The following is a 25717-nucleotide window of genomic DNA, read 5'->3' on the forward strand; positions in this document are numbered from 1 at the left end:
CCTGCCTCCTACCAAGGGGAGCCCATCTCCAGCTGGTCAGGCCTGGCTTTCTCCCCCGTCCGTGGCTCCAGCCCTCCTCGTGCTGAGGGCCTGAACAACACGGCAGGAGAGGCGGCCGGGATGCCCAGGCATCACCCTGTGGACGGGACCCAAGCCCGGGGCGGCCTCAGGGCCAAACCTGCCTGGCAGCGGGACACTGGGAGAGGCGGGTAGTGAGAGCTCTCCCATGGCAGACACAGGACACTCGCTCGTGCAGCTGACATAAGGCGGCGGCTACATCTGCCCGCGGTGCTCCCCACCCCGCCCCACTCACAGGGCAAGCACAGCCTCACTCACAGAGACAGGGGGATGGACAAGATGGCACGGGGATGGGAGGCCGGGTGGGACAGGCAGGCTCGGCGGAGGAAGCGCCGAGACTGGGCGGCGGGGTCCTCATGGAGTGGTTTATTACGATTCCATCTCACAAGGCCGGCGGGTGGGCGGGCGGCAGCGGCACACGGACTCCAAGCCCCTGACAGACGTCTGCCTCGGGCGCATGCAAACAGTGCAACATGGTCAAGCACAGACACGGGGCGACCGAGGCAACACGGACAAGGAACACGGGGTGGGGAACGAGGCTGGGGCGATGTGTCCCTAGAGAGGGGCCTGGTCTCCCCAACCCTTGTGGGCAGGACAGGAAAAATAAGATTCGTACTTCTTGTAAAATGCCCATTTGCTGGGTACTTTCTTTCTCCTTATCTTGAAAAATAATAAAAAATAAACACACGGAAAAAAATCTCAAAAAAGGAAAGGGATAAAACTCTAAGAAGGCGAGATACGGGAGGCCAGGGGGAGCCTGACCCCAGTAGGGCTCCTCAGCCTCCTCCCTTCTTGGCCCTTGGGCGGGGTTCCCAAAGCCCCACAGGTGGGTCCATGAGAGAAGGTGCCAGGCCTAGGCGGGGTCTCCGGGGGCCAGAAGGGGCGCAGGCTGCGACAGAGAAAAGAGGCCCACGGTCCTGCTGGGCTCAGTTCGGGTTTGGGCCCAGCGAGTGGGGCACCAGGTCCGCAATCTCTCTGGGTTCAGTCCCCACAGGCCCCCGACCTGGGCGGAGGCCGGCAGTCACAGGTGCAGCTCGTGGGTTTTGATGTGCTCCAGCTGCTCACGGAGCTGCAGGAAGGAGGGCCGCATGGCGGCGTCCAGGTGCCAGCAGTTCTTCATGACCTCGTAGACTGCAGGTGGGCAGCCATCGGGGGCGTCCATCTTGTAGCCCTTCTCCACCCGCGGGACAACGTCCTTCAGGGGCTGCGGGCAGGTGGGTGGTACGCATCGGTGTAAGGCCTGACCCCGAGGGGACCCCCCACTCAGCGTTGCTCTCCAAGAACCCCCCTAGTTCCGCCTCAGCCCCGGCCAGGGGAGCGCCTGGAAGGTCCCGAGGGCAGGTCTGCAGCTTCTAGGCCTCAGGCCGGGGAGGTGGGGATCAGCCGGTCCCCCTCCCTGTCACCCCCTCCCTTGCTCCAAGCCCCACCCAGCCCCAGCGCCCACACTCACAATTCTTGGATAAGGCACTCGCCCGAAAGAGTAGATTTCCCAGAGGAGGATCCCAAAACTCCACACGTCAGACTTGGTGGAGAATTTCTGCCACGTGGATGGGAGAGGCAGTGTCAGGTCCTGGGAACTGGGGGGTGCAGGTGACCCGGGAACCCCACCCACCACTGCTCAGGCCCTGAGGAGAGGCGCGCCCACCTTCTCTCTCAGGGCCTCGGGGGCTGTCCACTTGACTGGCAGCTTGCCCGTGTCCTGGGTGCTGGAAGCTTCCTTGGTGAGGCCGAAGTCGCTGACCTTGGCCACGTTGTCCTCGGACACCAGCACGTTGCGGGCTGCCAGGTCCCGGTGCACGAAGTTGTTGCCCTCCAGGTATTCCATGGCCTCGCAGACATCTCTGGGGGCGAGCCAGCCACATGTCCTCTCAGACAGGGATCCCATAGCAGCCACCCCCCGCCCCCAATCAGGCATTGCTTCACTCACAGTGAGAACTTGAGGAGACAGTCTCCGCCCAGCACCGACCGACCCCGAGACCGCAGGTAGTCCACCAGACTCCCCTGGGGGCAGGACAGACAGACCAACAGGCCCTATAAGTCAGACTTGCCCTCTAGACCCTGGGAACAGTGGGCCTGGGGCTGGGTAAATGGCGACTCTCAAGGGAGGTGTCAGGAGAGGGGAGGGGCAGGGGAGAGGTCAGGACGTCACTACTGAAGGAATATCAGAGTCTGGACACTGGACGCTGTGCTCAGCAATTATCATGCATTATCTCTTAATCTTCATAAATCTCTGAGGTAAACTTTGTTACTACCTCCATTCACAGATGAGGACCTGAGGTTTGGAGGGGTGACACAACTTTTCCAAGGTCGTAGTGAATAAATGATGAGTCAAGACAAAAGCCAAGCCCTGGTGACTTCAAAGACCAGTTGGAGAGAAGGGACTGAGGGAGCAGGGGCCCAAGGGTATGGTGGGGGGCTTGGGGCAGCTGGAAGGCTCGAGCCCCAGTGCTTAGCTCCAGGCTGGCAGCTGGATCGCGGGGCAGGCACACACCTTGGCCATGTACTCGGTGACGATGTAGAGCCCACCTTTCTCCTCTACGATCACGCCCAGAAGCTGTACCAGGTTGCTATGCCGAAGTTGCCTGGGGCAGGACGGGGTGGTCAGAGCCTGCCAAGCCTCCCCATCACCTCTTGGCCCCGGGTGACCTCCCCACCCCCTGCCCCAACTCACGTCATGACCGAGGCTTCAGCCAGGAAGGCCTGGGCAGTGGCGTCGTTCTTAATGCACTTGACGGCGACTTTGTTCCCTCGGTAGTCACCTAGCATCACGTCTGGGGCAAGAGAGTTGGGGGTCGTTTCCTGGACCCTCCCTCCCCCCGTCATCAGCCTCTCCGAGGGCCCCCACTCTCTCTGGCTCACCTCCAAACTCCCCCTTCCCAATGGGCTGCAGCAGCTTCAGGTCCTTCATGTTCAGCGCCCAGCCGCCTGTGGGGGGAGTGGGTGGTGAGTGAGGGGTGCTGAAGCCAGAGCGAGGGTCACAGCAGAAGCAGACTGGACTGTGACTTATGTGGGGTTCCCAGAGCCTCCAGGAGGGGGTAGTGCCAGGAAGCCCGGGTGGGAGGAGGCGGGTGGGCAAGTGAGGAGTGGGCGTGGGGGGGTGGCACTCACTGCGGAAGAACTCATCCTGGGCCGCCACGGTGCCCTCCATGACCTTTGGCTTGATGAGGCGAGTACAGAGTCCATCTGCGTCTGAGGTGTAGTGCTGTAGAGGGCAGGGCAGGCGATCAGGGCCAGCCCCCTGTGTACCACCCGCGGCTCCCGTGCACTGCCCTGGTCTGACCACCAGATGGCAGCAGAGGCCGGTCCCACCCAGCCCAGAGTTGCTTTGGGTCAGGAGGGCTCTCCATTTCTAGCAGGGGTTAGGGAGGCCCCAGACACATGGTCCATCTCCCATGCCACCCCACACCCAGGTGCTGGACGGATACCGGGTTGTTGTGATCACTCTGGGCCTCACCAGCATCCCAAAGCAGAGGACAAGCCCTGGCTCAGTCTAATACCAGCCTCTAGCCAGGTGTGCACAGGACCCTCCCCTGTCATAGGCCAAGCCAGGCCAACAGGGGGAAGGTGCTGAGAGTGAGTACAGGAGGCATCTGGAGGCTGCCTGGGGTAGAGATGGCCTTGGGAGCTGCAGGGACATGTGGGCCATCAAGGTGAAGCTCAGGAGGACATGTTTACGTACGCACAGCTGGGCATACAGCTCTATGAGTGGCTGGAAGGAAGCTAGTTCTGGGATCAGAATACTCAGATTCTAGTCCTGGCGCCTCCAAGTCACAGCTGTGTGACCAGAGGCAGGTCTCTTAACCGCTCTGAACCTCTGTTTCCTGGCCTATGAACTGGGGTACCACCTCCCTGGGCAGGCATTGTGGGGTCAGAGCTCAACGCTGGCACACAGCACGGGCTCTATCGAGGCATGAGGAAACGTGGGCTCGCAGAGGCTGCAGGACGTGCCCAAGGTCATCCAGCTAGAGTGGTGGGACTGTAGCCGGAACCAGGGCCGGCGCGCTCCGCTCACCTCCACCAGCTGCATGAGGTTCTCAAAGTACACCTCCTCGTCGATGCTAAGCTTGCTGGCGTGGTATATGATGCGGTAGTGCTCCACCTTGCCGTCGCAGCTCACGCACAGAGTGTAGTCCCCGGGGTAGTTGGTGCTCTCCCGCACCAGGAACAGGCCTGTCTCTGGTGGGCACAGGAGCCGCTCTGCCTGCTCCCGCGTGATCTTGCCATGGAACCAGCTGCGGGGAGGCCAGGCCTGGGGTCATGGTGGCCCAAGGGCACTGCCAGGCTCCACTTCCCGAAGGCCCTCCCTCTGGCTGGCACCACTCCACAGTTCAGGGCTCAGACAGGCTCTGGAGGCCCTCAGCCTCTGCCTCCTGCCCTTCTTTCTTCAGCTCTCCTAGCTCCGTCCTCCCCTTTGAGGTCCGGCACCCATGCCCTTGCCCTCGTCTCGAGAGGCCCTCACAGACATCCCAGCCCCTCACTCTCGCCTCCCTGCTCTCCGGACTCTCTTCTAGGGGTAACAGGGCTCCCCGTCCTCCTTCCTCCCAGACTGGGAATTCCCAACCGTACCCAGAGGTACTCACGGCATGAGGCTGAGCTTGGTGCCTGCCTTCACGCCCTCCCGCTTCTGGACGTAGTTGGCTGGGATGATGCCCTCACGGCCCACCTTGTTCTTGGCTTTGTACCAGTTGGGGTCCTGGGGAGAGGGGAGCCCAGACACGCTCTCAGGCTCACCCTCCCGTGCAGGGGAGACAAAACCCAGAGGTAGGAAGTGGGTAGGGGTGTGAAGTCCCTGGTTACCTTGGTGACAGCTACAATGGTGAGCACGTCTCCTTTGCAGAAGGGAAGGTCCTGCTCAGCAGTGCCGTGAAAGTTGTACTTGGCAATACATTCTGTACCGGATGGCCAGGCAGCCTGCAGGGCAGGCGACACGTGGGCGGAGAAGCCTGGGGCCCCACCCACCTGCAAGCCCTCAAGGTCACAGCCTCTCGGCTGGCCTCCTTGAGTCTGGGTGAGGTGCCCTCCCCCTGGAGAGCTCTGGGTGTCTTCTAGCTGAGACTTCCCCACGGCCCCCAGACCTGTGCTCCCATCTTGAGGGCCGTGCATCTGACAGTGGGCCCTGGAATTCCATTTTGCTGAAAGCCAGGACTGGGGAAAAGGGGAATGAATCGACCTGAATCCTCATTCTCACTCTTCTCAGCACCCCCGTGGTGGTGGTGGGGATACTCCACTGCCCTAGACCCCTGCCCCTGCAGTACCTGAATTGCCGACATCTTCTCAGAAGATCTGGTATCCCCGTGTCACAGGAAGGCCAACCTGTCACTTGGTACCATGAGAGCTGTGGGGAGAGGGGAAGATTGAGGGAAGGCTGTGAGAGGAGATGGTTCCCTCCATCACTGAGACCCTACTCCTTCCCCATAGCAATGCGAACAGATGCCAGAGGCTTCCAGAGCTGGGACCTGGGGCAAGGGCTGTCCTTTCCAGTCTCAGCAGGCTGAGGGCACGGGGCAGGGGAGGAGGCAGGGGATGAGGGCTGAGGACCCCCAAGGACAGAGGGCCGTCAACCCTGAGCCCATCGTGGCCTTACAGCCCTTGGAGTGACCAACAGAGGCTACAAAGCGTAGTGGGTGAGTAGTGCCTGCCCCACCAGCCCCCCATGGCTGGATATCAGCTAAGTGGTCTGTGGGGGACCACAGGGCAGCTGTGAACCTGGGGAAGGTGCTTGGGACCTTGGGAAAGTCCCTTGTCCTCTGTGGGCCTCTTAGTTCTGTCACCTATAAAAACTCACCCAGGCAGTATCTCTGAAGCCAAATGTATGCCAACCCCATGGCCTGGCAGCCCTACTTCCCAGCACACACCCAAGAGAGAACAGGGCAGGCACTGCTGACACAGGTACAAGAGCACACACAGCAGCACGGTCTGTAGCAAACCTCACACTGGGAACTGCCCAGACGCCCATGAGGAGTGAGACGGCTAAACTGTGTACATTCACTGAGTACTGGCCAGCAGTAAACATGAATAAACTACAGCTAGGAAACAACACTGATGCATCTGAACATGCTAACCAAGACGCCAGACAGAAAGCACACATGCCTTGTGATTCCATTTGTATAAACTCCACAGTCAGGGGATTTTCCAGTGCAGGATGGCGACTCCCCTTGGAGGATGCAGTGACTGGAAGGGGGCAAGTGCCTAGGGGTGTGAGGTGAGTGAGGACTGCAGAGCTTAGGTGGGCTTCCTGGAGGAAGGAGCGCTGGAGCTGAGCCCTGAAGGCTAGAGGGCTAAAAAAGGCAGGGGCATCCCAGGCTGGAAGCCCATGGTGAGGAGGGCGGGAAACAGACCCTGACAGTCTGAGCACCCTGTCAGTCTGCGGCAGGAGACCGTGTGTACTGGGTCCGCCTGGCACAAAACTTGCAGGGATGCGGGGGCTTCAAACGCTGACGTGAGGAAACAGGGTTTGCTTCTGAGGGCCATGGGGTCTGTGGGCCTCAGCAGGGGAGTATGTGGTCTTGGAGACCAGAAGGAGCCGGGGAGAACAGAGGTGGGGAGAAGCACCACTGCATCCAGGCCCCACTTCCAGGCTTCCCTTCCTCCCGGCATACATAGTGCTTCCTGTCCCAAGGGCAGCCCGTCAACCTCTGCCATCTGGGCAGGGAGCCTGGGGCACAAGAAGGATGAGCCCGGACTCCCCTACACACACATACATTGACACGACTGAGCCACCATGAGTATAGGAAGCACCTCCAGGCTCCCAAGAACCACATGTGGGAGCCGTGAGCTCCTCTTGCCCCCATTTTGTAGAAATGGAAACTGAGGCTCATGAGGTTTGAACAACTTGCCCTACGTCGCACAGCTAGTTAGGGGCGATGGTCCAGAACTTGAACTGGGGTCCCTCTGTGGCTGGCTGGGTCCCCAACCTTCAAGACCTTCTGAATAGGGGCTCTGCCAGCTCTCCACATCCCCTCGCCTCCCCCTCCCTCGCAAGATTCACCACCACCAAGGGAGAGAGGGTGAGGAGGCTGAGGCACCATTAGTCACCCTCCCAGCTGTCAGTTTGCAAACACTCCCTCCCCTGCAGGCCTGCAGCTGCTGCTGCTGCCGCCTCCCCACTGACTAGATGATAATAACAAAAATAATAATAGGTCCTGTTTGCTGAGCACTTATTCTGTGCTGCGCCCTGTCCTTGGCACGTTATGGCTCATCAAATCCTCTGACAACTGAGAGGGAGAGGCTATTATTATCCCCATTTTACAGATGAGCCAGGCTGAGAGGCAAGTGGCCTCACCTGAGGCTACACCTCCAGTGAGCATCCTGCCCCACGCAGATGTCATGTGCCTGAGCCAGCAGGCCAGTTGGACCCCCAGCCCTGGTGCCTCCTGCCTTATGTGCACGCACCATGCGGGGGCTGCCAGCAGGCGGGGACCACAGTGGCCTCGAGAAGAGAGTGCAAGGGAAGAGGGAGAATCAAGCAGTGCTCAGAGGAAGGGGCAAGGCCAGGAGGGTCAGGGTGGCCTTCCTTGAGGGTCTGGGTTTTGACAGATGTGGAAATGAGAGGGAGGAGCTAGACTCTCCCCTTTGCTCTACTGGCTATGACTTCAGGACTCAGTTTCCCCATCTGTACAATGGGCTGGTGACAGCCCTACAGCTCCCAGGGCTGTTCTGAAGCCTGCTTTCTTCCCACAGAAATCCTGCCAGCAGGAGCTGCAGACCCTCTCTGATGGCTCCTCCCTGGCGAAGTCACGAGGCCAGGAAGGTCCCGTCCTTAGGGCTCTGAGGGTCCAGCTGGGCTATCCCCTTCCAGGTCAGAGGCCAAGAGTCAGAGTGGCTGGGAGGGGCTACTGCGAACCTAGGCCTCTAGTCAGGCCTTGATTAGGCACAGAGGGGCCCTTCCAGGGTTATGTGAACCTTGTTTCAGGCCACTTTGTGGAAGAAGTGCAGGAACATTGTCCAGGGAGTCAAGGGCTCTGAGTCCTGTTCCTGGCTCTGCCACCAACTTGTTGTGTGACCTTGGGAAAGTCCCTTGACCCTTCTGGGACTCACTGGCTCTCCAGCACCTGAACCAGATCCCCTTCTCACCCGCTGCTCCTAGGACCCTGGTACCCCACCCACCTTCCCGCCTTGGCATTCCCTCTCCACTCCTTCCCCCTTCTCTACCCAAGGAACCTCCACTCAACCTTCAGGGGTTGCACGTGTGCCTAAGAAAATGTAGTAGGACAGTCCCTGCAGTACTGTTTGTTGTAGCAAGAGATTGGGAGACAACCTTTATGTCCGTTAATAAAGAACCAAGTAAATATGTGACCAGATAGCCTGAAAAGGCAACAACACAACTCCAGCTGTTATGGGGCCAGGACGGATCTCCGGGTGCTGATACAGAAACCTCCCCATGATAGAGTAAGTAGAAATGGCAAAAAGCCAGCTCAAGTCACGAAGGAAACGTTGCTGGGGGAATAGGACAGTGACATGGCATCTAAGTACCACCCTCCAGATTAATCAGAGAGAGGAAAAAGCACCTCCACCACAGGGAGATGTGGCAGATACCTCGTTAACCGAGTGATCAAATTAAGCATCACCAATAATGAGAGGCGCACACCGCGTGCCTCCTGCACTAAGGAGGGCACAGCATCCTCTGTGCGATGGGCCCGCAGAGCTGCTTAACCTGACTCCAATCAGGAAGACGTAGGCAGGCAGAGACCAAATAACCGGCCTGGACTCTTAGAGTCAATGTCATAAAAGACAAAACAAACAAAGAAAGGCTGGGGAATGTTCTGGATTAAACAAGACACAAAAGAAACATGACACAACAACAAAATGGTAATTATGTGAGGTGAAGTGTTAAGTAACCTCACTGTGGTAATCGTTTCACAATATGCACATATATCAAATCGTCACACTGTATACCTTAAACTTACACAACATTAAATCGCAATTATATCTCAACAAAGCTGCAAAAGAAAAAAAGAAAAGAAAAGACACATGATAGCAAGATTCCATGAGTGATTCTGAATAAGATTCTGGATCAGAGGGAAAAAATAGCTGTAAAGATCATTTGGGGACAACTGGGAAAATGAAAATGTTAGATAATGTTATGGAATTAATGTTAATTTTCTTAGGTGTGATCATGGTACTGTGATTATGTAAGAGATACACGATAAAGTACTCAGGAGAGAAAGGTACGATGCCTGCAACTAACACTCAAATAAATCAGCAAAAAAAAAATACGTATACACATATGTCCATGTATATAAAAGAGGAGGTAAAGCGAATGTGGCAAAATGTTAAGAACTGGTGAAACTGGGTAAAGTATACATGGGTGTTCATTATACCATTATTTCAGCTTTTTGGTAGGTCTGAAATACTCAAAGACCGAAAAAAAAGCAGGGTGCAGGACATCACCCATGGTATTTTACAAATTACTGTTTTTTAAAAGGACATACCATTCACCCCTAACCTTAGATATGCACGGATTATCTCTGAAAGATAGAAGAAACTGATAACAGAGGTTGTCTCTGGGAATGGGAAGGAGTAGTAAGTATCAAGTTCAAGGGAAACTTACTGTTCGTTGTATATTTGCTATTTTGTTCTTTTAACTTTTGTTTTTTTAACCACATGCATCTATTACCTTCTCCCTAAAAATAAGATTAGTAAGAAAATCAATAACTTTTTGAAAACCACTTGTGCCAGGAGCCTTCCGTGGCTCCCCAGCTGTGGTGGCTGCTCCGGGCCTCCAGAGCCTCTCATGCCCCCTGCTCCAGCGAGAAGCTCACTGACCCTGGCCCGGGAGCCCCTGCAGGAGGACAGCCGGGCCCAGGGCGGCTGCTCAGCACGTTAGTGCTGAATGAATGAATGAACCAACAAACAACAGGGGGAGCTAGGCTGGCTGCACCACACTGCGGTCCCATAACCGACAGGACTATACTTAACCCCAAAGGGACAGCGGCTGCCACCCCACCCCCACAGGGCTGGGGGACAGGGGGCTTTCACTCCGACTTCCTGCCCCAAACCCTGCTCCCAGGAGTTCTTGTGCTGGGGTCCCAGGAACAGGCTGGGCATTGTGCCCAAGCGCTGAGGTCAGTGACCACAGCCTCAGGCAGGCCTTTCTTGGGAGCCCAGGCTGGCAGGCAGGGGGGAAGCCCAGCAACTGCCCTTTCCCTGCCTTGGGGAAGCTGTAGACCCTCACAGCCTAGCACGTGCTGAGGCCTAGCACGTGCTGAGGGCCAGTGTAGGTTAAGGGGCTCCTGCCCTGCCCCCCTCACCAAAACTCCACTGCCTAATGGGGCGTGGGAGCCTTCAGTAACTGTTTACACCCAGCTAAAAATAGCCACTGAAAAGGGAAGTGCACAAGAGACCTGGGGGAACTCTGGGGGCCATGGCCCCCAGAGACTCTGGTCCTGCCACAGGACCCAGCTGGAGCCTCTGCGGGGCAGGGCAGCCCCCAGAGGCAACAAGCAGGTCCACCTTGCCCTCTTATTCTTTGAGCCACTGTTTCAAGAGTCTCCCTGTGAGCCCAGCTCCATGTGTGGTGGCCAGGAGGGACAGGAGGGGGGAAGGGCCCAGGAGGTCCTGCCCCTGGGACCCCAGGAATGCTACTCGGCATCTCTCCTCTGTGCCCAGCCCTGCTCCAGCCCTCCTGGCTACCAGCTGGTCAGCCAGGGCCAGGTGTGCTTGGTGCCTCGGCAGAGGAGACAGACAAAGGCCGCTGGGGAAGGCTTCCAGGAAGAGGGGGAGGGGAGGGGAGGATCTCAGGTAGAAGCGACTGTGCTAGATCCGGCCAGGATTAGGATTTCAAACCGTGGTACAGAGAGAGTTAATGAAGGCTGGAGGAGGCTCAGGGTGAGGCGGGTGAGGGTCAACAGAGGCTCTGAACCCAGGCAGTCTGGCACACAGCTCTGCGTTTCTGATTGGCCACGCCCCTCCGAAAGACACCTGAGGAGGGCGGGGCACCAACAGCAGCTGGGCTGGTTTGGCAGCAGTAAAATCAGCCCCACCTCTGGTTCTAGAAGCACAGGGCACCCAGGCTGACGGCACTGTGATGCCCCTGGCGACACACCAGGCCATGGGCTGGAGGCTGGTTCCCACTGAGCCAGATGGGTGGTCCCAGAGCCCTCAGCTGGGCAGCTGCAGAATTGGGCACAAGACCCTTGGAGAGGCCTGAACCTCCCCGGGGGTCAGGAGAGGGCTGGAAGGATGGACGGTCCCACTTTGTCTCCAGTGTGAGCTGCCCCACCCTCACCCCCAGGGTTCCCTCAGCATCCAGCACCCCTGCCCTAAGGGGAGGGGTGAGTTTAATGGCTGCAAAGTGCTAAAAACCAAATTACAGCAACTCACTGGCTTTTTTCCTGCCCCCCAATGGCTGGGGGGGGGGGCCTGGAGCTAGAGGAGGCTAGTAAGGGGAGCCGCCTTCCCCAGGCGCTGCTGCAGCCTGAGGCTGACACTCCTGGCCCAGAAAGGTTTCTAATTACCGCTCAGGAGCCTAATTACCTACATGCACTGGGCAGTGGGGACTCCAGGCCTCTGTTCCGCCACCCACCTCAGCACAGGCTGTGGTCTTTGCATCTTCATTTGCCTACATTTACATACAGCCTCTCAGCACTGACCTCCAATGAACCCTTAAAAACCACCTCCAACGAACCCTTCAAAACCAGAGCGTCCTTGTCCCTCACCCCAAAGTCCCCTAGGCACGTTACAGGTGGGGAGATTGCGGCCCAGAGGCCGGTGAGCTGGCCACCAGATTCCTGGTCTCCCCATCTCAGAACTGGGACCCCGAGAACACATGGCTCAGAAGGTAAAGCTGAGGGGGCCCAACTCAAAGGACGTACAGTCTTGCTACCCAGTGTAGGGAGAAGGGTTACCAACACCCTCGCCCCACGGGATGGACTGTAAAAATGAAAGCATGAAGAGTGAGAGCCTACTGACCCAATCCTGCCTTAGTTACTTAATCCTCCAAAAAACCCCATGAGGTTTTACTGCTGATCTGTTTGACAGAGGAGGAGCCAGGCTGAGGAGGATCACCCAGCTTCCAAGGGGTAGAGCAAAGATTTCAGCTCAGATTTGTCTGAACCTGGTCGGGAGAAAACCCCTCCACCCTTTCCTTGGGCAAGACAGATGACACCCTGGACAGAGAGGTGCGAGTGGGCAGCTGAGAGGAGGTCCACCCAGAGATCGGCCCTCCTGCCCTGGGAAGGATGGGTCACATCTGTGCCATACCGTGCCTCGCACAGAGTATGTGCCATACCGTGCCTCGCACAGCAACTAGAGAAGCCAGCAGCCCTAGAGAGTGGAGGAGCTCTAAGCAAGGACCTCTGCCCCTACCCTGTCTGTTTCTCAAACGCTTCTTGATTTTCATGGCCCTTCCTCTCCAGGAAGCCCTCCTGGCTGCTCTAGCCTACGCAGATCCCCAGCTTCTGAGCTCCCCGGAGCCCTGCCAGGAAGTTGGAACCACAGGCCTCTCCCTACTGACTGACTCCTCTCTGACTCTGGCCTCTGCTATTGGTCGGCAGGGGGGCCTCAGGGTTCCTTCTCTCCTCTCCCCTCCAGCCTCCCTGACAGCATGGGCCACAGACGTCCGGCCGGCTGGGGAGCAAGCAACTGGGCTGGGCAGGGCTGAGAAGCAGCAGCCTGGGTGTGCAGGCGTCAGATGACACCCAGGTTTTTACCCACCCACAAGGCTTCCGACTGTGCAGAGGAGGACCCGCGGGGAGGAGGGGGGCACCAGGCAGCCTCTCCTGCTTCTAGGGGCCTAGACCACGGAAGGGGAGGGGGAGGGGGAGGCGGAGGGAAGCTGCGGTTGGAGGCCCAGTCCCACTGAGGCGTACAGAGCTGGTGTGTGATGAGAAGCTACCCTCATCACAGTACCTCAAAACCAGGAAGAGAAACTGAGCTGGCAGAAGGGCGAGCTGGGCTGCATGGGGCCCTCAGGTCCCTGGGGGCCTGCCAAGGGGAGCTCTTTGGACAGTCGCTGGACAAACCACTTGTCCCTCCCAGGCCTCAGTTTCTCCACGGGAAAAATGGGATTCTCTCCCTGGTCCTGCCAGTCTGACCCTGATTGGTACGGGCTGCATCATGCCTGACACAAGAGACGCCCCCCAGTTAGTGGAGTACTCCTGGTCCCCCAGCAGGCTCTGGCCTCTCCCGGGTAGCAGGGCTTGGCCCCCCGAAGCGAGCCTCGCCCTGCCTGCTTCTCCCCTCAGCCACGCAGGGAGCACACTAGCTCTTCCTCACCAGCTCTTTATTTTTAGGTCTGAATTTGACTTTAATCATTACTTAGCGGGTTCTATTTCCAGCCCTTGGATGAAGGGACCCAGAGGAGAGGAGGAGGGGAGGCAGTGCTCCCTGCCTGGTGTGGAGGGTGGCCTGCCTCCTCCACCCATCCTGTCCCCAACCAAGGAGGGGGGGCACTGAGAAACTCCCAAAGTGCTCACCCCAGCCAGGCCAGCATCTTGGAGAGGACCGCACCCTGTGACCTCATCCCAGCCCGAGCTGTGGGACAGGAGGGCAGTTGTAATGCCCGCCTCCCCTGCGCCAAGACCAGGGACGAGGGGGACACTCCAAAGGCAAAAGTCTGGTGGCCGGAGTCCGAGGTCATGTGCCTGGGAGCCCTCTGCAATGAATGGGCCACATTGGGGAGGACCCTCTACCTAGGTTAGTCCTGAGCCATACCAGGGTCAGCTGGGGCTATGGTCTCCTAGGCCCTGGGAGTGCCAAGCTGAGACTGTTTTCCTCCTACTGTCCATGGGCTGACCCTAGCAGGGCACTCCCAGTTCTCTGATCTCCACAGACGTGGAACAAGAGGAAGTAAGCGATGTCACAGCAGTACACGCTCAGATTACACCTGGGGAGCACCTGCTGAAGAGAAGGACACTAACACACAAGACTTCCCTAGTGATTTGTGGACCATCTATGTTGCCCTTCAACTCCCAGCTGGGAGGCTCTAGAATCTCTGCCTCTGACCCCAACTTTCTTCCCTTCCCCAGCCACTGGGCAGGAGGATGAGGCTGGCATGGCTGTCCCTGGCTTGGGGCTCCGGATGCCGGGGCTCCTTGCTAAGACTCAGTTTTCCCAGGAAAAGTAGGCCTCTATCTCCACTGGGGAAATGTGGGGCTGGCCTAGGAAGTAGTTGAAGCTGGGGGACAGGAGGCAGCCAGGCTCTCAGAGAAAAAGCCTTGTCCATTCAGCTCTGATGCTGAAAGAACAGAGGGAGAATGGGTAGGGCCAGGCCCCAGAAACCAACCAGTAGCCCACCTTCCACATGGTGATGGGGACGGGGGAAGGCAGAGATGGGGGACAGGATACTGGCCAGAGCAGTTTCTGAACACAGGGTTTCTGAAGGGCTCCCTGGGCAGAGACCACCCTTGGCTAGGTAAGCCATCAGCCAGCCCTGGCCCAGGTGTCCTCTGCACACGCTGAGGCAGCCTGCAGTGGGCACTCCTTCAGCAAAGCCTACGCCTTCTCACAGAGCGCCTAGTGGATGCCAGGGGGTGTGCCAGGCACCTTCTAGTACCTTGGTTAGTTAGTTCCGTGTCCGCACACTCCCCTCTGAAGTAGGTTATCACCGTCCCTGTTGTGTATATAAAGGAACTCTGGCTCAAAGGATGACCTGTCCAAGGTCCCTCTTCCCTGGCCTAAATGGCACAGCTGGGCCTGGAATCACGTTGGTTGGGTGCCAAGCTGCCCACTCTCTCCAATACCCTCAGCTGCTTTGGGGGCCTGCAGTAACAACAATTACAACAGCAACAGACGGGAAACAACAATGCACAAGCTTGGTAAGAGGGTTGGGGTAAGGTTGCTGCGGCAGAGCTTTCGGGAATATTTTGTAGCTTTTTAGGAGCAAAGTTGCACAGATTGTGTAGCAACATGAGAAAATGCCCAGATATGGTATTAAATGAAAAAAGGTGTGATGGCACGCATACCCAAATGAAAACAGCGACAAAGCAAAAAAGATCAGGAAAAGACTGGCTGGGAGCTCCAAGATACTAACAGTCACTGTGCCGGTGAAGAAACAGTGGGTGAATTTTCTGTGCTCTAAATTTTCTGTAGTGCTGTTTTGTTACTTTCTAAATTAAGAACCCTAATACTATTTACCTACATACGTAGTTTTCTGAGCTCAGATTTGCTTCCTGGGGACCCACCTGCCACCCAGCTCTGGTCCTGGTGTCTGGGACATCAAGGGATGGCCTTTCTGATTTGGGACAGCCCCTCAGACACATGAGGGTGCTTCCCTACCTTCTTGTTCCCAGACCAAACACCTTTGGGGCCAATGAGGTTCAAAACCTCCCAAAGAACAAGCTCAGGACTGGACCCAAGCCGTCCTGCCAGATCAGGCTTGTTGGGGCGGCCACGTCACACTGTGAGCCCTGGGCCTCTGTCTCTGCCTGTACTCTGGTCTGCTCTGTGATGGCTCAACCCCTTGGGGCCTGGTGCCCTCTGCAGCAGTGCTGGGGACCGTCTTCTGGTCCTTCTCTGTCCCAGACCCAAGGCAGAGAGAAGAGCAGGGAGGAAGACACCAAGCTCGCCACATAAAAAGTGAAGCCCTGCACACATGCTTGCCTGAAGCCAGACCCCTTTCTACAAGGGTCTTGGGGCCCCGGCCTGCACCCAACAGCTCACAGGCGTCCAACCATGTCAGGCTTCAGCCCCAGGCCCTCAGGCTGGCAAGGAAGTTAGGGCTGGGTGAGGGGAGCCTCACAGGCCCAACACATCTGTGTCCCCTCCACTGTGCATGTCAGGGCAACCGGAAACAACTCTAAATCAAGGGCAGAGGCCTAAGTGGGACAAAACTGCTAGCAGCCCCAAGGGGCCCCAGACACGGCTAAGTATCCTCCAGGGAACCTCCCACACTTCCAGCAGCAAAAGGATCCTGCCACAGTCCCAGCCTCCTTCCTGCTGCCTTCACCCTGCTCCTGCTGGGGCCCCACCAAGAAAGACACTGGGAACACCAGGGTGTAGGGAGCTTGGAAGAGACACCCTGGGTGTCCCCACTCTGACAATGTTCCCATGCCAAGGCTGAAGGGTGCTCCTTGTGGAAACAGGGCTCTCGCCTTCCCCATCCAGATCCCATTCACCAGCTGAGCCAAAGGTGTATAGGAGGGAGGGGTCAGGAATGACCACCAGGCTGCTTCAGCTCAGCACCAGGGCTGCACCCCATGGGTGCCCCACACACTCACCGCATCCCTCAGTGGGACCCAGCCTCAGGCACCAGGGGGAAATCCCACGGGCAGTGCCAATACTGCCCGAGCCCAGACCCAGGCAGAGCCGGGGCCGGAAGCCCTCTCCCTTCTCTCTAGCCCTCTGTAGGGGAGCACGTGCTCACCCCACAAGGACCCATGGGCCAAGCTGGGGGCTTATGTCCCTGGTGGGTAAAGGCACCTGGCTGGTTTCTCTCTGCCCACAGCAGTCCAGCTCTGCAGGGCCGGGGGGATGAAAGGACAGACAGCCTAACTCTGCCAGAGGCCTGGGATAGCAACTCCCCCTTTAAGCCTCAGTCCCCCGGTCTACAAAACAGGAGAGAAGATAAACCCCTAGTTAAGCTCCAAGAATCTAGTGGCTGGACACGCCCCTTCCTGACACCTGGCTGGGCCCTGAGGAGCCTGGGAAAAGGGGCTGACAAGGCTGCCAGGAGGTGGGGCATGGTCCTAATGCCCAGTGTCACCTCCACCAGGACAGAGGCCCAGCCCAGTTTCCCCACCCTAGGGTCAGAGGTCCCTTGGCTTAGGCCTGGTCTTCTGGGAGGCCGAGGGTGACAGGCTCAACCTCTGGCAGGCTCAAGGGAGGTGGCTGGGCCCTGGGCTTCCTGGAGACGGCAGGGGCTCCGCAGGGGAATGCGGGAGGGGTCAGAACCAGGCAGGCCAAGGAACCTGCAGGGAGGCCCTGGGCCGGGAATGGAAAACCGCCCATTCTCCTGGGCCCTGGCCCACGCCGACCCCCTCCCTCCAGGCTCCAGCCAGCCCCCCCAAGAGGGGGAGGACAGACTCGGGGTGGCCACAGACAAGTCTGTGGGGCTCGAAAGGTAGTACCTCCCTCCTGCGCTCCCGTCCCAGTCGGGCTGGGCTGACAGTGACTCCCGGGAGATTTCGAACCCGGGAAGGAGGGTGTAAGGGAGGTGGGGGATGGGTGTGGACGCCACGGCAGCTGCAACAGAAGCAACAGAAGCGGGACGAGCGACCTCCACCCACCTCCCGCCGGTAAGCACTCGGACGCCCACCTCCTCCAGGTCTGTCAGGCACTCACCTCTCTCGGGGCACTGCGGTCCGGGCCACCTCGCTGCGGGCGGCATCAGCGGCCTGCGGGGCAGTCCATGCGGCCAGGGGGGAGGGGAGGGGCGCAGGGGTCCCCGGGTGGTGCGGTACAAAGAGGTCTGGGTGCGAAAGGAGGGGGAGGAGGGACGGCCAGACAGAGGCAGGGGGATGGCCTCTCGGCCCGGGTCGGGGAGGGAAGAAAGGCGGGGGAAGGGGGGCGGGAGGGAGTCGGGGGGAGGAAACAATGTAGCCGGCGCGGCCCCGGTAGAGTTCCGCTTCCGAAAGCCGCCACAGAGGTTCGATTTGGGGACGTCGCGCCGGCTGCCCGGGGCTGCCCTGGACCCTGGATCGGGGCCGCAGGGGGTCCCCGCGTTCCACGTCCCGGAGGCTCCGGCGGCCACAGGCTGGCTGGGGCGGGAGGGACCGCTGGCCGGGGGATGGCCCCGACGGCGGCGCGGCCGGGCGATCGCCCCGCTCGGACCCCACCCCGGCAAGACCTCCGGGCAGGGTGCGGGGTGGGGCGAGAGCTAGAGGGCGACAGCGGTCTCAGTGGCGGCGGCCAAGCTCGGCTCGCCCTGGGCTCCGCTGGGAGGAAGCTCGCAGGCCTGGCGAGAGGAAGCGCGGCCCGGATCCTCCGCCCGCGGCAGCGCGCCTGCGCGAGGGAGCCGGCCCGGCGCGCCGCGGGGCGTGGGCCGGCGGGGCGGCGCCCCCTGCCGGGCGCCGGGGGCACTGCGGGGGGGTGTGTCCGCGCCCACGCCCTGCCCCCACCTGCCCACTGGCGCTGAAGGATCCTGAAGGCCCCCTCACCGAGGGCCGACCAGCCCGCCTTGGAGCAACCTCCAAGCCTTCCTCGGGCGCGGCTCCCCCGATGTAGAAGCGATTGAGGCCAGGCCTGGTCCCCTCTCCTCGGATCTGTTTGTCGAGAGTGGGCCTCACTCACAGCAGCATTTATAGATTCACAAGCATTTACCTGGCGCTGAGAATGTGACAATTCAGGAGTCTACTAGTAGGACCACTTCGTTACCGTCAAGGAGTTCCCAGTACTGACAGGCCAACAGACAAGCGCCAAGAGATAACTGATAAAAGTGAAGAAGTGGTGTACAAGGTCCACAGGAAGCAGAAAAGAGGGAAGGCCTAATGAGACTTCACAGAGCTGGGACCTTAGGCAGAAGGAACAGCATGGACAAAGGTAGGGAGAGGTGAGAGCACTTGATGGCTCTGGGAACTATAAATAGCTCAGTACGGCCGCAGTTTGCAGTGTGGGTCCAGGAAAGTAGTGGGAGATGGGGTCCCTGCAAGCCCCAGAGACAAGAGAGATCCAAAGGGCCTTATGGAACTTTCCTGGACTTTGTTTTCAGCTTGGCAGCAGTGAGGAAGTTGTCAGTAGCTATGTGATTTTGGGAAAGTTACTTAACCTCTCTGTGCTCTAGTTTACCAAATGGGGGAAGTAATAGCACCAACTTCTTAAGGTTTTGTGGGGAGGAAATGAGTTAATACGCTTAAAGGGCTTAGCGTGCAGTGGGCGGCACATGGTTAGCCCTTAGCTAAGTATCGCCTGTTATTATATATTACTGTTAACGAGGAGCAGGGCGTGATCTGCTCTGAGCTCAGGAGCAGACAGTGTGTGTGTGTGTGTGTGTGTGTGTGTGTGTGTGTGTGAGTGTGTGAGTGTGAGGGGGGAGCATAGAGTTGGGGGCGGGGGCAATGATGGAGGAGAGACCAGAGACTCCAGTGTGGGTACAAGGAGGCAGGCTACTCCCTAGGGACTGGGCCCTGAAGGAAGGGTCAGGATTGGTGGGGCATTCTGTGGTGGGGAAAATGAGGTGTACAGGCAAAGTCTTGAAATTCAAAATAAGTGAGGGACTAGGGTCCTGGAGGAGAGTGAGTTGAGAAGGCAGCGTGGCTGTACATTGCAAAGAGCAGAAGTTGGGTGTGCCTCCCCAGACAAACTGCAGGATGGCCCTCTGACCCAATGCACCCCTTGGCCAGTTTCCAGAAAGGAGCCAGCCCTTCAAGGAGGGAAGTGGTAGTCACACCACTGCCCTTTGAGGAGACATCCAGTAAGTCTCGGAGATAGCTATGGTGTAACGGGAAAAAGCATGGATTTGGGATTCAAATTGTAAAGTTAAATTTCAGCTGGGCCACTTCCTAGTTGTGTGATCTTGGGCTAGTTACTTAACGTCCCTGAGCTCAGTTTCCTCCTCTGTAAGATCAAGCTTAAATGCAGCTGTCTCACAAGAGATGGTGCAGATGAAGCAAGATAATGGCCTAGGGGTGGGCGAGGTGGGGAGGGTGTTCAGCTTGGCTGGTTTCCCTTTCTTTCTGCTGAGGTCAAGATGGAATGATAAAGTGGGACCGGATGGGGCCATCTCTCAGCCTGAAGGAAAGCACTTCAGCAGCTCTGCAAAGGCTTCTGGAAGGGCCAAGTTGATATCTCCTCTCCCCTGACTGAATCAGCTGGCAAAATGGGAAAGGGCTGTGGGGATATGTGGAAAATGCTCTAATCCCTGTCCCAGTTTTTCACCAATGCATTTTCCTTTACCCCCCCGAAACGTGTTTGACGTTTTCCCCTGGGTTTGCTGTGGCCTAAGTGTGAACTTTGGAGTCAAATAGACTTGTATTTGCCTCCTGGTGCCACCTCTTCACGGTAGAATGCAATAAATTTGTTAACTTCCCTGAACCCCAGGCACAGGGGACAAATCAATAAAGGGTCCTGCCCCACAGAGCTATCCTCCAGTGGAAGAGCCAATGAACTTCCAACCTCACCACCATTCATTCATTCATTCATTCATTCCCTCACTCAAATACTTACTGAGCACCTACTAAGTGCCTGGCACTATCCTGGATGCAGGAGTTGAAAGGGCGAGAAAGACCACTGTGGATAACCATGTGGTTATCCCCTCATGGGATAAATAAATAAGCAGGGCAATCAGACACTGTGGCATGGGGGCAGTGAATGCTTGACGGAGGAGAGCGCGGGACGGGGAAAAGACACAGAGGGCCCAGCAGCTTAAGGGACAGCCAGAAGGCCAAGGTGACAAGACCAGCAAGCGAGGGGGAGTAGTATGAGAGGAAGGGGCTGGATCTGGTAGGGTGTTATGGGGCGGGGGTTTTATTACGTGAGTTTGGATCTTATTACATGAGTGCTGGGGAGCCGCTGAAGGATTTTTAAGCAGGGGAGTGACACGATTGAGCAGAGGTCAAGAGACCAGTGAGGAGACTTTGCATATTATGGCCAGTGATGATGGGCATGGACCCCAGTGGACAAAAGGGAGCCACGTGGCAGCTCTGGGTGATGGGCTGTTTGGGGGAGTGAGGCCCCAGGAGAAAGGGGGCCTGATCCTTAGGTACAGCTGGAACATGGGGAAATGCTGGTGCTTTTTGCTGAGGTAGGGAGGACCTGGGAGAGGGGCAGGCTGGGGGTAGCGCTCAGGAGCTGTACTTTGGACAAGCTAAGGTTAAGACACCTGTGAGACAGGGAGATGTCAAGATGGCGTTTGGAGCCACGTTTTACGGACAAGGCCACTGAGGCTTGAAGCACTCAGAACTTTCCCAGAGTCCCACTCCCAGAATGGGGGTTCCAATCTGAGGACCTCCAAAGCCTGGGGCACCAAACAGCCTCCCCTCTCAGCAGACCCTAGGAAAGGAAATCATCAGAGAAGAGTCTTCGGGTTCTAGGATAGGGGAGGAAATTTAAGAGGAGCCCCTCCCTGCTAGGGAGGCTCAAGTGCTAGCTTTCCCAGGCTGAGCTGTTGTCCCCACCTTGGGGGAATGGAGAAAAGAGGGGAGGCTTGAGACCCCTGGATGTGGGAACAGGGCTTAGGACTTCTGACTGCATTTGATGACACAATGCCACTGCAGTAGCTCGATAAAAAGTTGGGTTGGTAGCCAGAAATCCAGAGCTTAAGCACCTTTATGGGTGGACTGAGCTCTGATCCCAGGGTCCCCAGGGAAGGAAAGGACTTCCCGCCATGCTGCCTCCTCCTCTCCCCCAGCCTCTTTGCTCTGAAATGACAGTTTAGAGAAACTGGTGTGAAATAGTTTGAAACTCAGATGTCTGGGCAGTCCCTCAGGGCAGAAAACAGGAAGCCAAGATTAAAGGCAGATTTCCAGCAAAGTCCCCTTCTACTTCCTGCAGAGCAGGTGCTCAGGCTGAGCTGACTGTGGGCAGCTTCCCTCTCTGACAGCACCTCTGGGTGGCTCTGCAGAGGCCGGCTCTCCTGCTTTAGGAGCTGTTCTTCAACCTCGTCATCACCATCCCCACAGGAAGCTCCTGCCAGGCCCTTGGGGGAATGAGCCTCCTGGAGAGAGAGGCTGTGGAAGGTGGAAGGAAGCACCAACAGGAAACAGCACCTGGGGACACCTAGGAGGCAGTGAGGCCAGGCGGAGAGGGCATGGGCTTTGGAATCGTTCAGCCCGGGTGTGAATGCCACTTCTTGCTGTAGGGTCTCACTGACCTGTGGGAGTGGGTCGAGGGGTAGGAGCAATGCAAACGGGGGCTTCAGGGAAGGTAGCTGGTGAGACTGGACCAGTGCTGGGGCCTGGGAGGCCTAGGGGAGGGCAGAAGCAGGAGAAAGCAAGTGGCCACAGTGGCCATCTCAACATCAGGGACCACTCGGCGGAGTGGCCAAGCTGATATCCACAGCTGCTAAAGTCTCAGGGAACCAGGGGCCAGCATGGGCCTCCCCCGTGATCTCTTTCCCTTCCTGACCCGCAGGAGAGCTGGCTTCCGTGGGCTCCGTCAAGGCAAGAAGCTACGCCTGCCTCATTCAGAGGCAAAGCCGTGACCTTCCAGATTAGCCCTGTGTTCTCCTCAAGGGGCCTGAGACCCCACCCTCACAAAGCTGTCCTTGGGAGGACACCTGCATCCAGAGGCATCATGCATTGGAAACCTCCCTTCTTGGGTGGCTGAGTTTATCACGAGGACAAGGCATTGGCCTGGGAGACCCAGGTTCTAGGGACAGACTGGCTTCTGATTTGGGGCAAGTCCTCCCCATCCAGGCCTCAGTTTCCCCTCCTGTGTACCGAAGGGTTGCATCTGGTGATCTCCTGCAGCTCTGACTTCGTGTGCACAGGTGGAGGCCCTGGGCATGGGGAGGGTGGGCAGCTGTCAACGAACTCCAACTTCTGTCCCCTTGGGACCAGGGAACTACCATTTACTGAGCACCTGCTACGTGCCCGATACTTTATTATTATTATTGATGATGATACTGATATTTACTGGACACTTACTAGGCACGAACATTTTTTTTTTTTTTTTTTTTTTGCTGTACGCGGGCCTCTCACTGTTGTGGCCTTTCCCGTTGCGGAGCGCAGGCTCAGCAGCCATGGCTCACCGGCCCAGCTGCTCCGCGGCATGTGGGATCTTCCCGGACCGGGGCACGAACCCGTGTCCCCTGCATTGGCAGGCGGACTCTCAACCACTGCGCCACCAGGGAAGCCCCGGCACAAACATTTTTAATGTCAGATTAAAGTCTCTTCTCTTTACCACAACAGTTTGCTCTAAGGGGATTTCTAAGGAAGCTTGTTTGTTTCCACCATGACGGTGGCAGAAGTCTTGGTGCTGATGGCTTGGTGGCTTTTTGGCTTTTGTGGTGTTAGCGGTGGTGGTGACGCAACCGAGAGGCCATTGAGAGCTGGAGGACCTCACTCTTGTGGCTTGAGGCAGCCGGTACATAGGGCTTCCTCGACCACACCACAGGGGTTAATTGGCTGGTCTCCTGACCTTGAAGGTCATGGGTCTGGGCTTCGCAATTCAGAATCTCTCTGGAGCAGGCAGATGCAGAACGAAGTTCATGACGTGAATTGGTCAAGGAACCTGGGATCCCTGCGAACTATCTGGTGCCTTCCTCCAGGAAGGCATATTTCCTCCAGTAAGGTAGCACATATTTCTTTCCTCCTTGGTCCTTGGTCTTGCAGTGTTCTGTCTGGTGGGGCACAGATGTTCAACGGTGTGATGAGAGTTACTAGGAGGGATGTGCAGGTGCGATGCAGGTGCTCAGCAGAGGAGCCCTCCTCACCTGAGTGCTCAGACCCTGCAGGAGGAGAGATACCTGGAATAATAGGAGCAGAGGCCCTGGAGCTGGAAGGGGTTGAGCTTTGGGAGAAGCAGAAAGAGGCTAGGATGGGCTGAGGTGCAGGGCGTGGGGGGCAGTCTTGGGAGCAGAGGTCAGTGACCAGAGCCTGCAGGGCCTCCTGTGTCCACCTCAGGGCAGAGGGACCCTGCTCTTTGAGGGTTTCGCCAATGCCTCAGCTGTGTGTTTGCATTTTTAAAAAAATATTTATTTTTTGGCTGCGTTGGGTCTTCGCTGCTGCACGCAGGCCTTCTCTAGTTGAGGCGAGCAGGGGCTACTCTTCATTGCGGTGTGGGGGCTTTGCGTTGCAGTGGCTTCTCTTGTTGTGGAGCACAGGATCAAGGTGCACGCGCATCAGTAGTTGTGGCGCACAGGCTCAGTAGCTGCGGCTTGCGGGCTCTAGAGCACAGGCTCAGTAGTTGTGGCGCACGGGTTTAGTTGCTCTGTGCATGTGGGATCTTCCCGGACCAGGGATCAAACCTGTGTCCCCTGCGTTGGCAGGCAGATTCTTAACCACTGTGCCACCAGGGAAGTCCCTGTGTTTGCTTTTTTTTTGTAGTACGTGGGCCTCTCACTGTTGTGGCCTCTCCCATTGCGCTCTGGACGCGCAGGCCCAGCGGCCATGGCTCATGGGCCTAGCCGTCCCGCCGCGGCATGTGGGATCTTCCTGGACCAGGGCACGAACCCGTGTCCCCTGCATCGGCAGGCGGACTCTCAACCAGTGCACTACCAGGGAAGCCCTGTGTTTGCATTTTTAAAAGATCACTTCTTCCTGTTGATGGAGAATTGACTGGCTTTTTGTCCTCCAGGAAGCTGCAATGGCCTTTCCCAAATCCCCAGGCTAGATCACTCCCCTCTGCAGTGCCCCTCAGTGGGCCCTCTTCTCAGCTTTGTAGCATTGACTACCTGCTTTGTGCAAGTTTCCTGGTCTGCCACTGGAGGCTGAAACATGGTGTTCAGATGTTGGTTGAATGACGGAGTGATGTGAATTTTAATTAATAATAATAATAACAATAGTTAACACCGATATAGGCTTTACCATATGCCAGACACTGTCCTAAGCACTTTACATGTCTTAAGTGTCATTTAATCCTTGTAATATATTTCCAAGGTATGTATCATTATTCTCTCCATTTTGCAGAAAAGGAACTGAAGGGGATTCCATGAGGGAACTCAGCCACCAGACCCTGCGTAGGAGAGGAAGGATTCAGGATGCCATTGTATCATTCTCACCCAATTTATTTTAACAGCTTCTGGGTTTGAGTCCTGGCCTCACTCCTGCCCAGCTGTGTGACCTTAAGTAAAGGTCATATAACTTTCTGAGCCTCAGTTTCCTGATCTCTAAAATGAGAGGTTCACCTCACTTGTGATGCTAAACAGAGAAGAAGAAAAGCTAATCACTTAGCACAGTGCTTTGGCCCCAGGCACACTTGAACTCACTGGCAGTGAGACGAATATTTTTTCTCTGACTCCTGAAACAGGCTGTGTAGTACTGGCTCTCCCCTGCTGTCCTCTAAGTCCAGCTTCCTGAGGCTTTTGTCTGTTCCTGAGCCTACAGTTTCACAATGGCTCGTGAACAGTAACCCTCCTCCATCCATTCCCCAAATATTGAGGGCATGTGTACTACTTCCCAGGCACCAGAGCCCCTGGGGTTAGGCAGAGCCCGAGCTTCCTTGGTTCTTGGTACCCGGAGTCCTGGGCTCGGAAAGCTTCTGAAAGTTTGATGCTTCCCCCTCAAGGCTGCCTGGAGACCGTATCCTGCTGCGTGCCATCTTTGAGCTGGACCAGCCTCCACCCAGAAGTCCCCGGGCTCAGCTGCACAGATTGGAAACCCAGTTGGTGTTGTTCTGCCTTTCTCATGGGAACTGTTTGGGGGAAAGCCGAAAAGGGGTTCTGGGTTCTTCACGGTACAAAAGTTGGACACTTGGCCTAGGATGGGGGTGGGCAAGGAGAAGAAGCAGGAGGTTTACCTGGCTTGGGCTGCAAAGGGAGAACAGCTGGGTGCTGCTACGCCTCAGGCCGAGCTTTTGCAAATCACATGCAAATCCTCTTGCCCAGGTGTTGTACCTGTGAATAAACTTGTGTGTCTGTGTCTGAGATCAGGGGAGCTTTTGGAAGAGTGGGCTGAAACCACGCAGGGAGGAGATCCTCCGTGAGCTGAGGAGGTTTTAGAAGCTGCCTGAGACAGGGATGGGCACCTGGAGGGACATGTCCCTTCCCTTTGGTTTTTAAGGCCCTCAGAGTTTAGTTCTGAAGAGCGGGTGCCTGGGTGGAGAGGAGAGGGATTGTCTCTCCATGGGGCAAACAGAGCCTGTAGCAGTAAACGTGTATTGAGTG

At 57.2% G+C, this 25717-nt stretch overlaps 1 protein-coding gene and 1 long non-coding RNA gene across 2 annotated transcripts; one reads left to right on the top strand and one right to left on the bottom strand.

Annotated features, from left to right (window-relative positions):
• Positions 1–428: 428 nt before the first annotated feature.
• CSK (C-terminal Src kinase) lies at positions 429–17951 on the bottom strand. The gene is made up of 13 exons (XM_032623603.1): positions 17299–17951; positions 5334–5413; positions 4876–4989; positions 4659–4771; positions 4091–4310; positions 3187–3280; positions 2938–3003; positions 2750–2849; positions 2570–2660; positions 2006–2079; positions 1724–1919; positions 1529–1615; positions 429–1282 (listed from the first exon to the last, which is right to left on the bottom strand). Exons 2-13 carry the CDS (start codon positions 5346–5348, stop codon positions 1100–1102), a joined length of 1353 nt encoding a protein of 450 aa, XP_032479494.1. The 5' UTR covers positions 5349–5413; positions 17299–17951; the 3' UTR covers positions 429–1099.
• On the top strand, positions 16564–25477 carry LOC116749332. The gene is made up of 2 exons (XR_004348576.1): positions 16564–17252; positions 25120–25477. It is a non-coding gene; the product is annotated as an uncharacterized LOC116749332 (long non-coding RNA).
• Positions 25478–25717: the final 240 nt, after the last annotated feature.

The sequence above is a fragment of the Phocoena sinus genome, chromosome 2 (genome assembly GCF_008692025.1).
Source record: "Phocoena sinus isolate mPhoSin1 chromosome 2, mPhoSin1.pri, whole genome shotgun sequence".
Classification (NCBI taxonomy): domain Eukaryota; kingdom Metazoa; phylum Chordata; class Mammalia; order Artiodactyla; family Phocoenidae; genus Phocoena; species Phocoena sinus.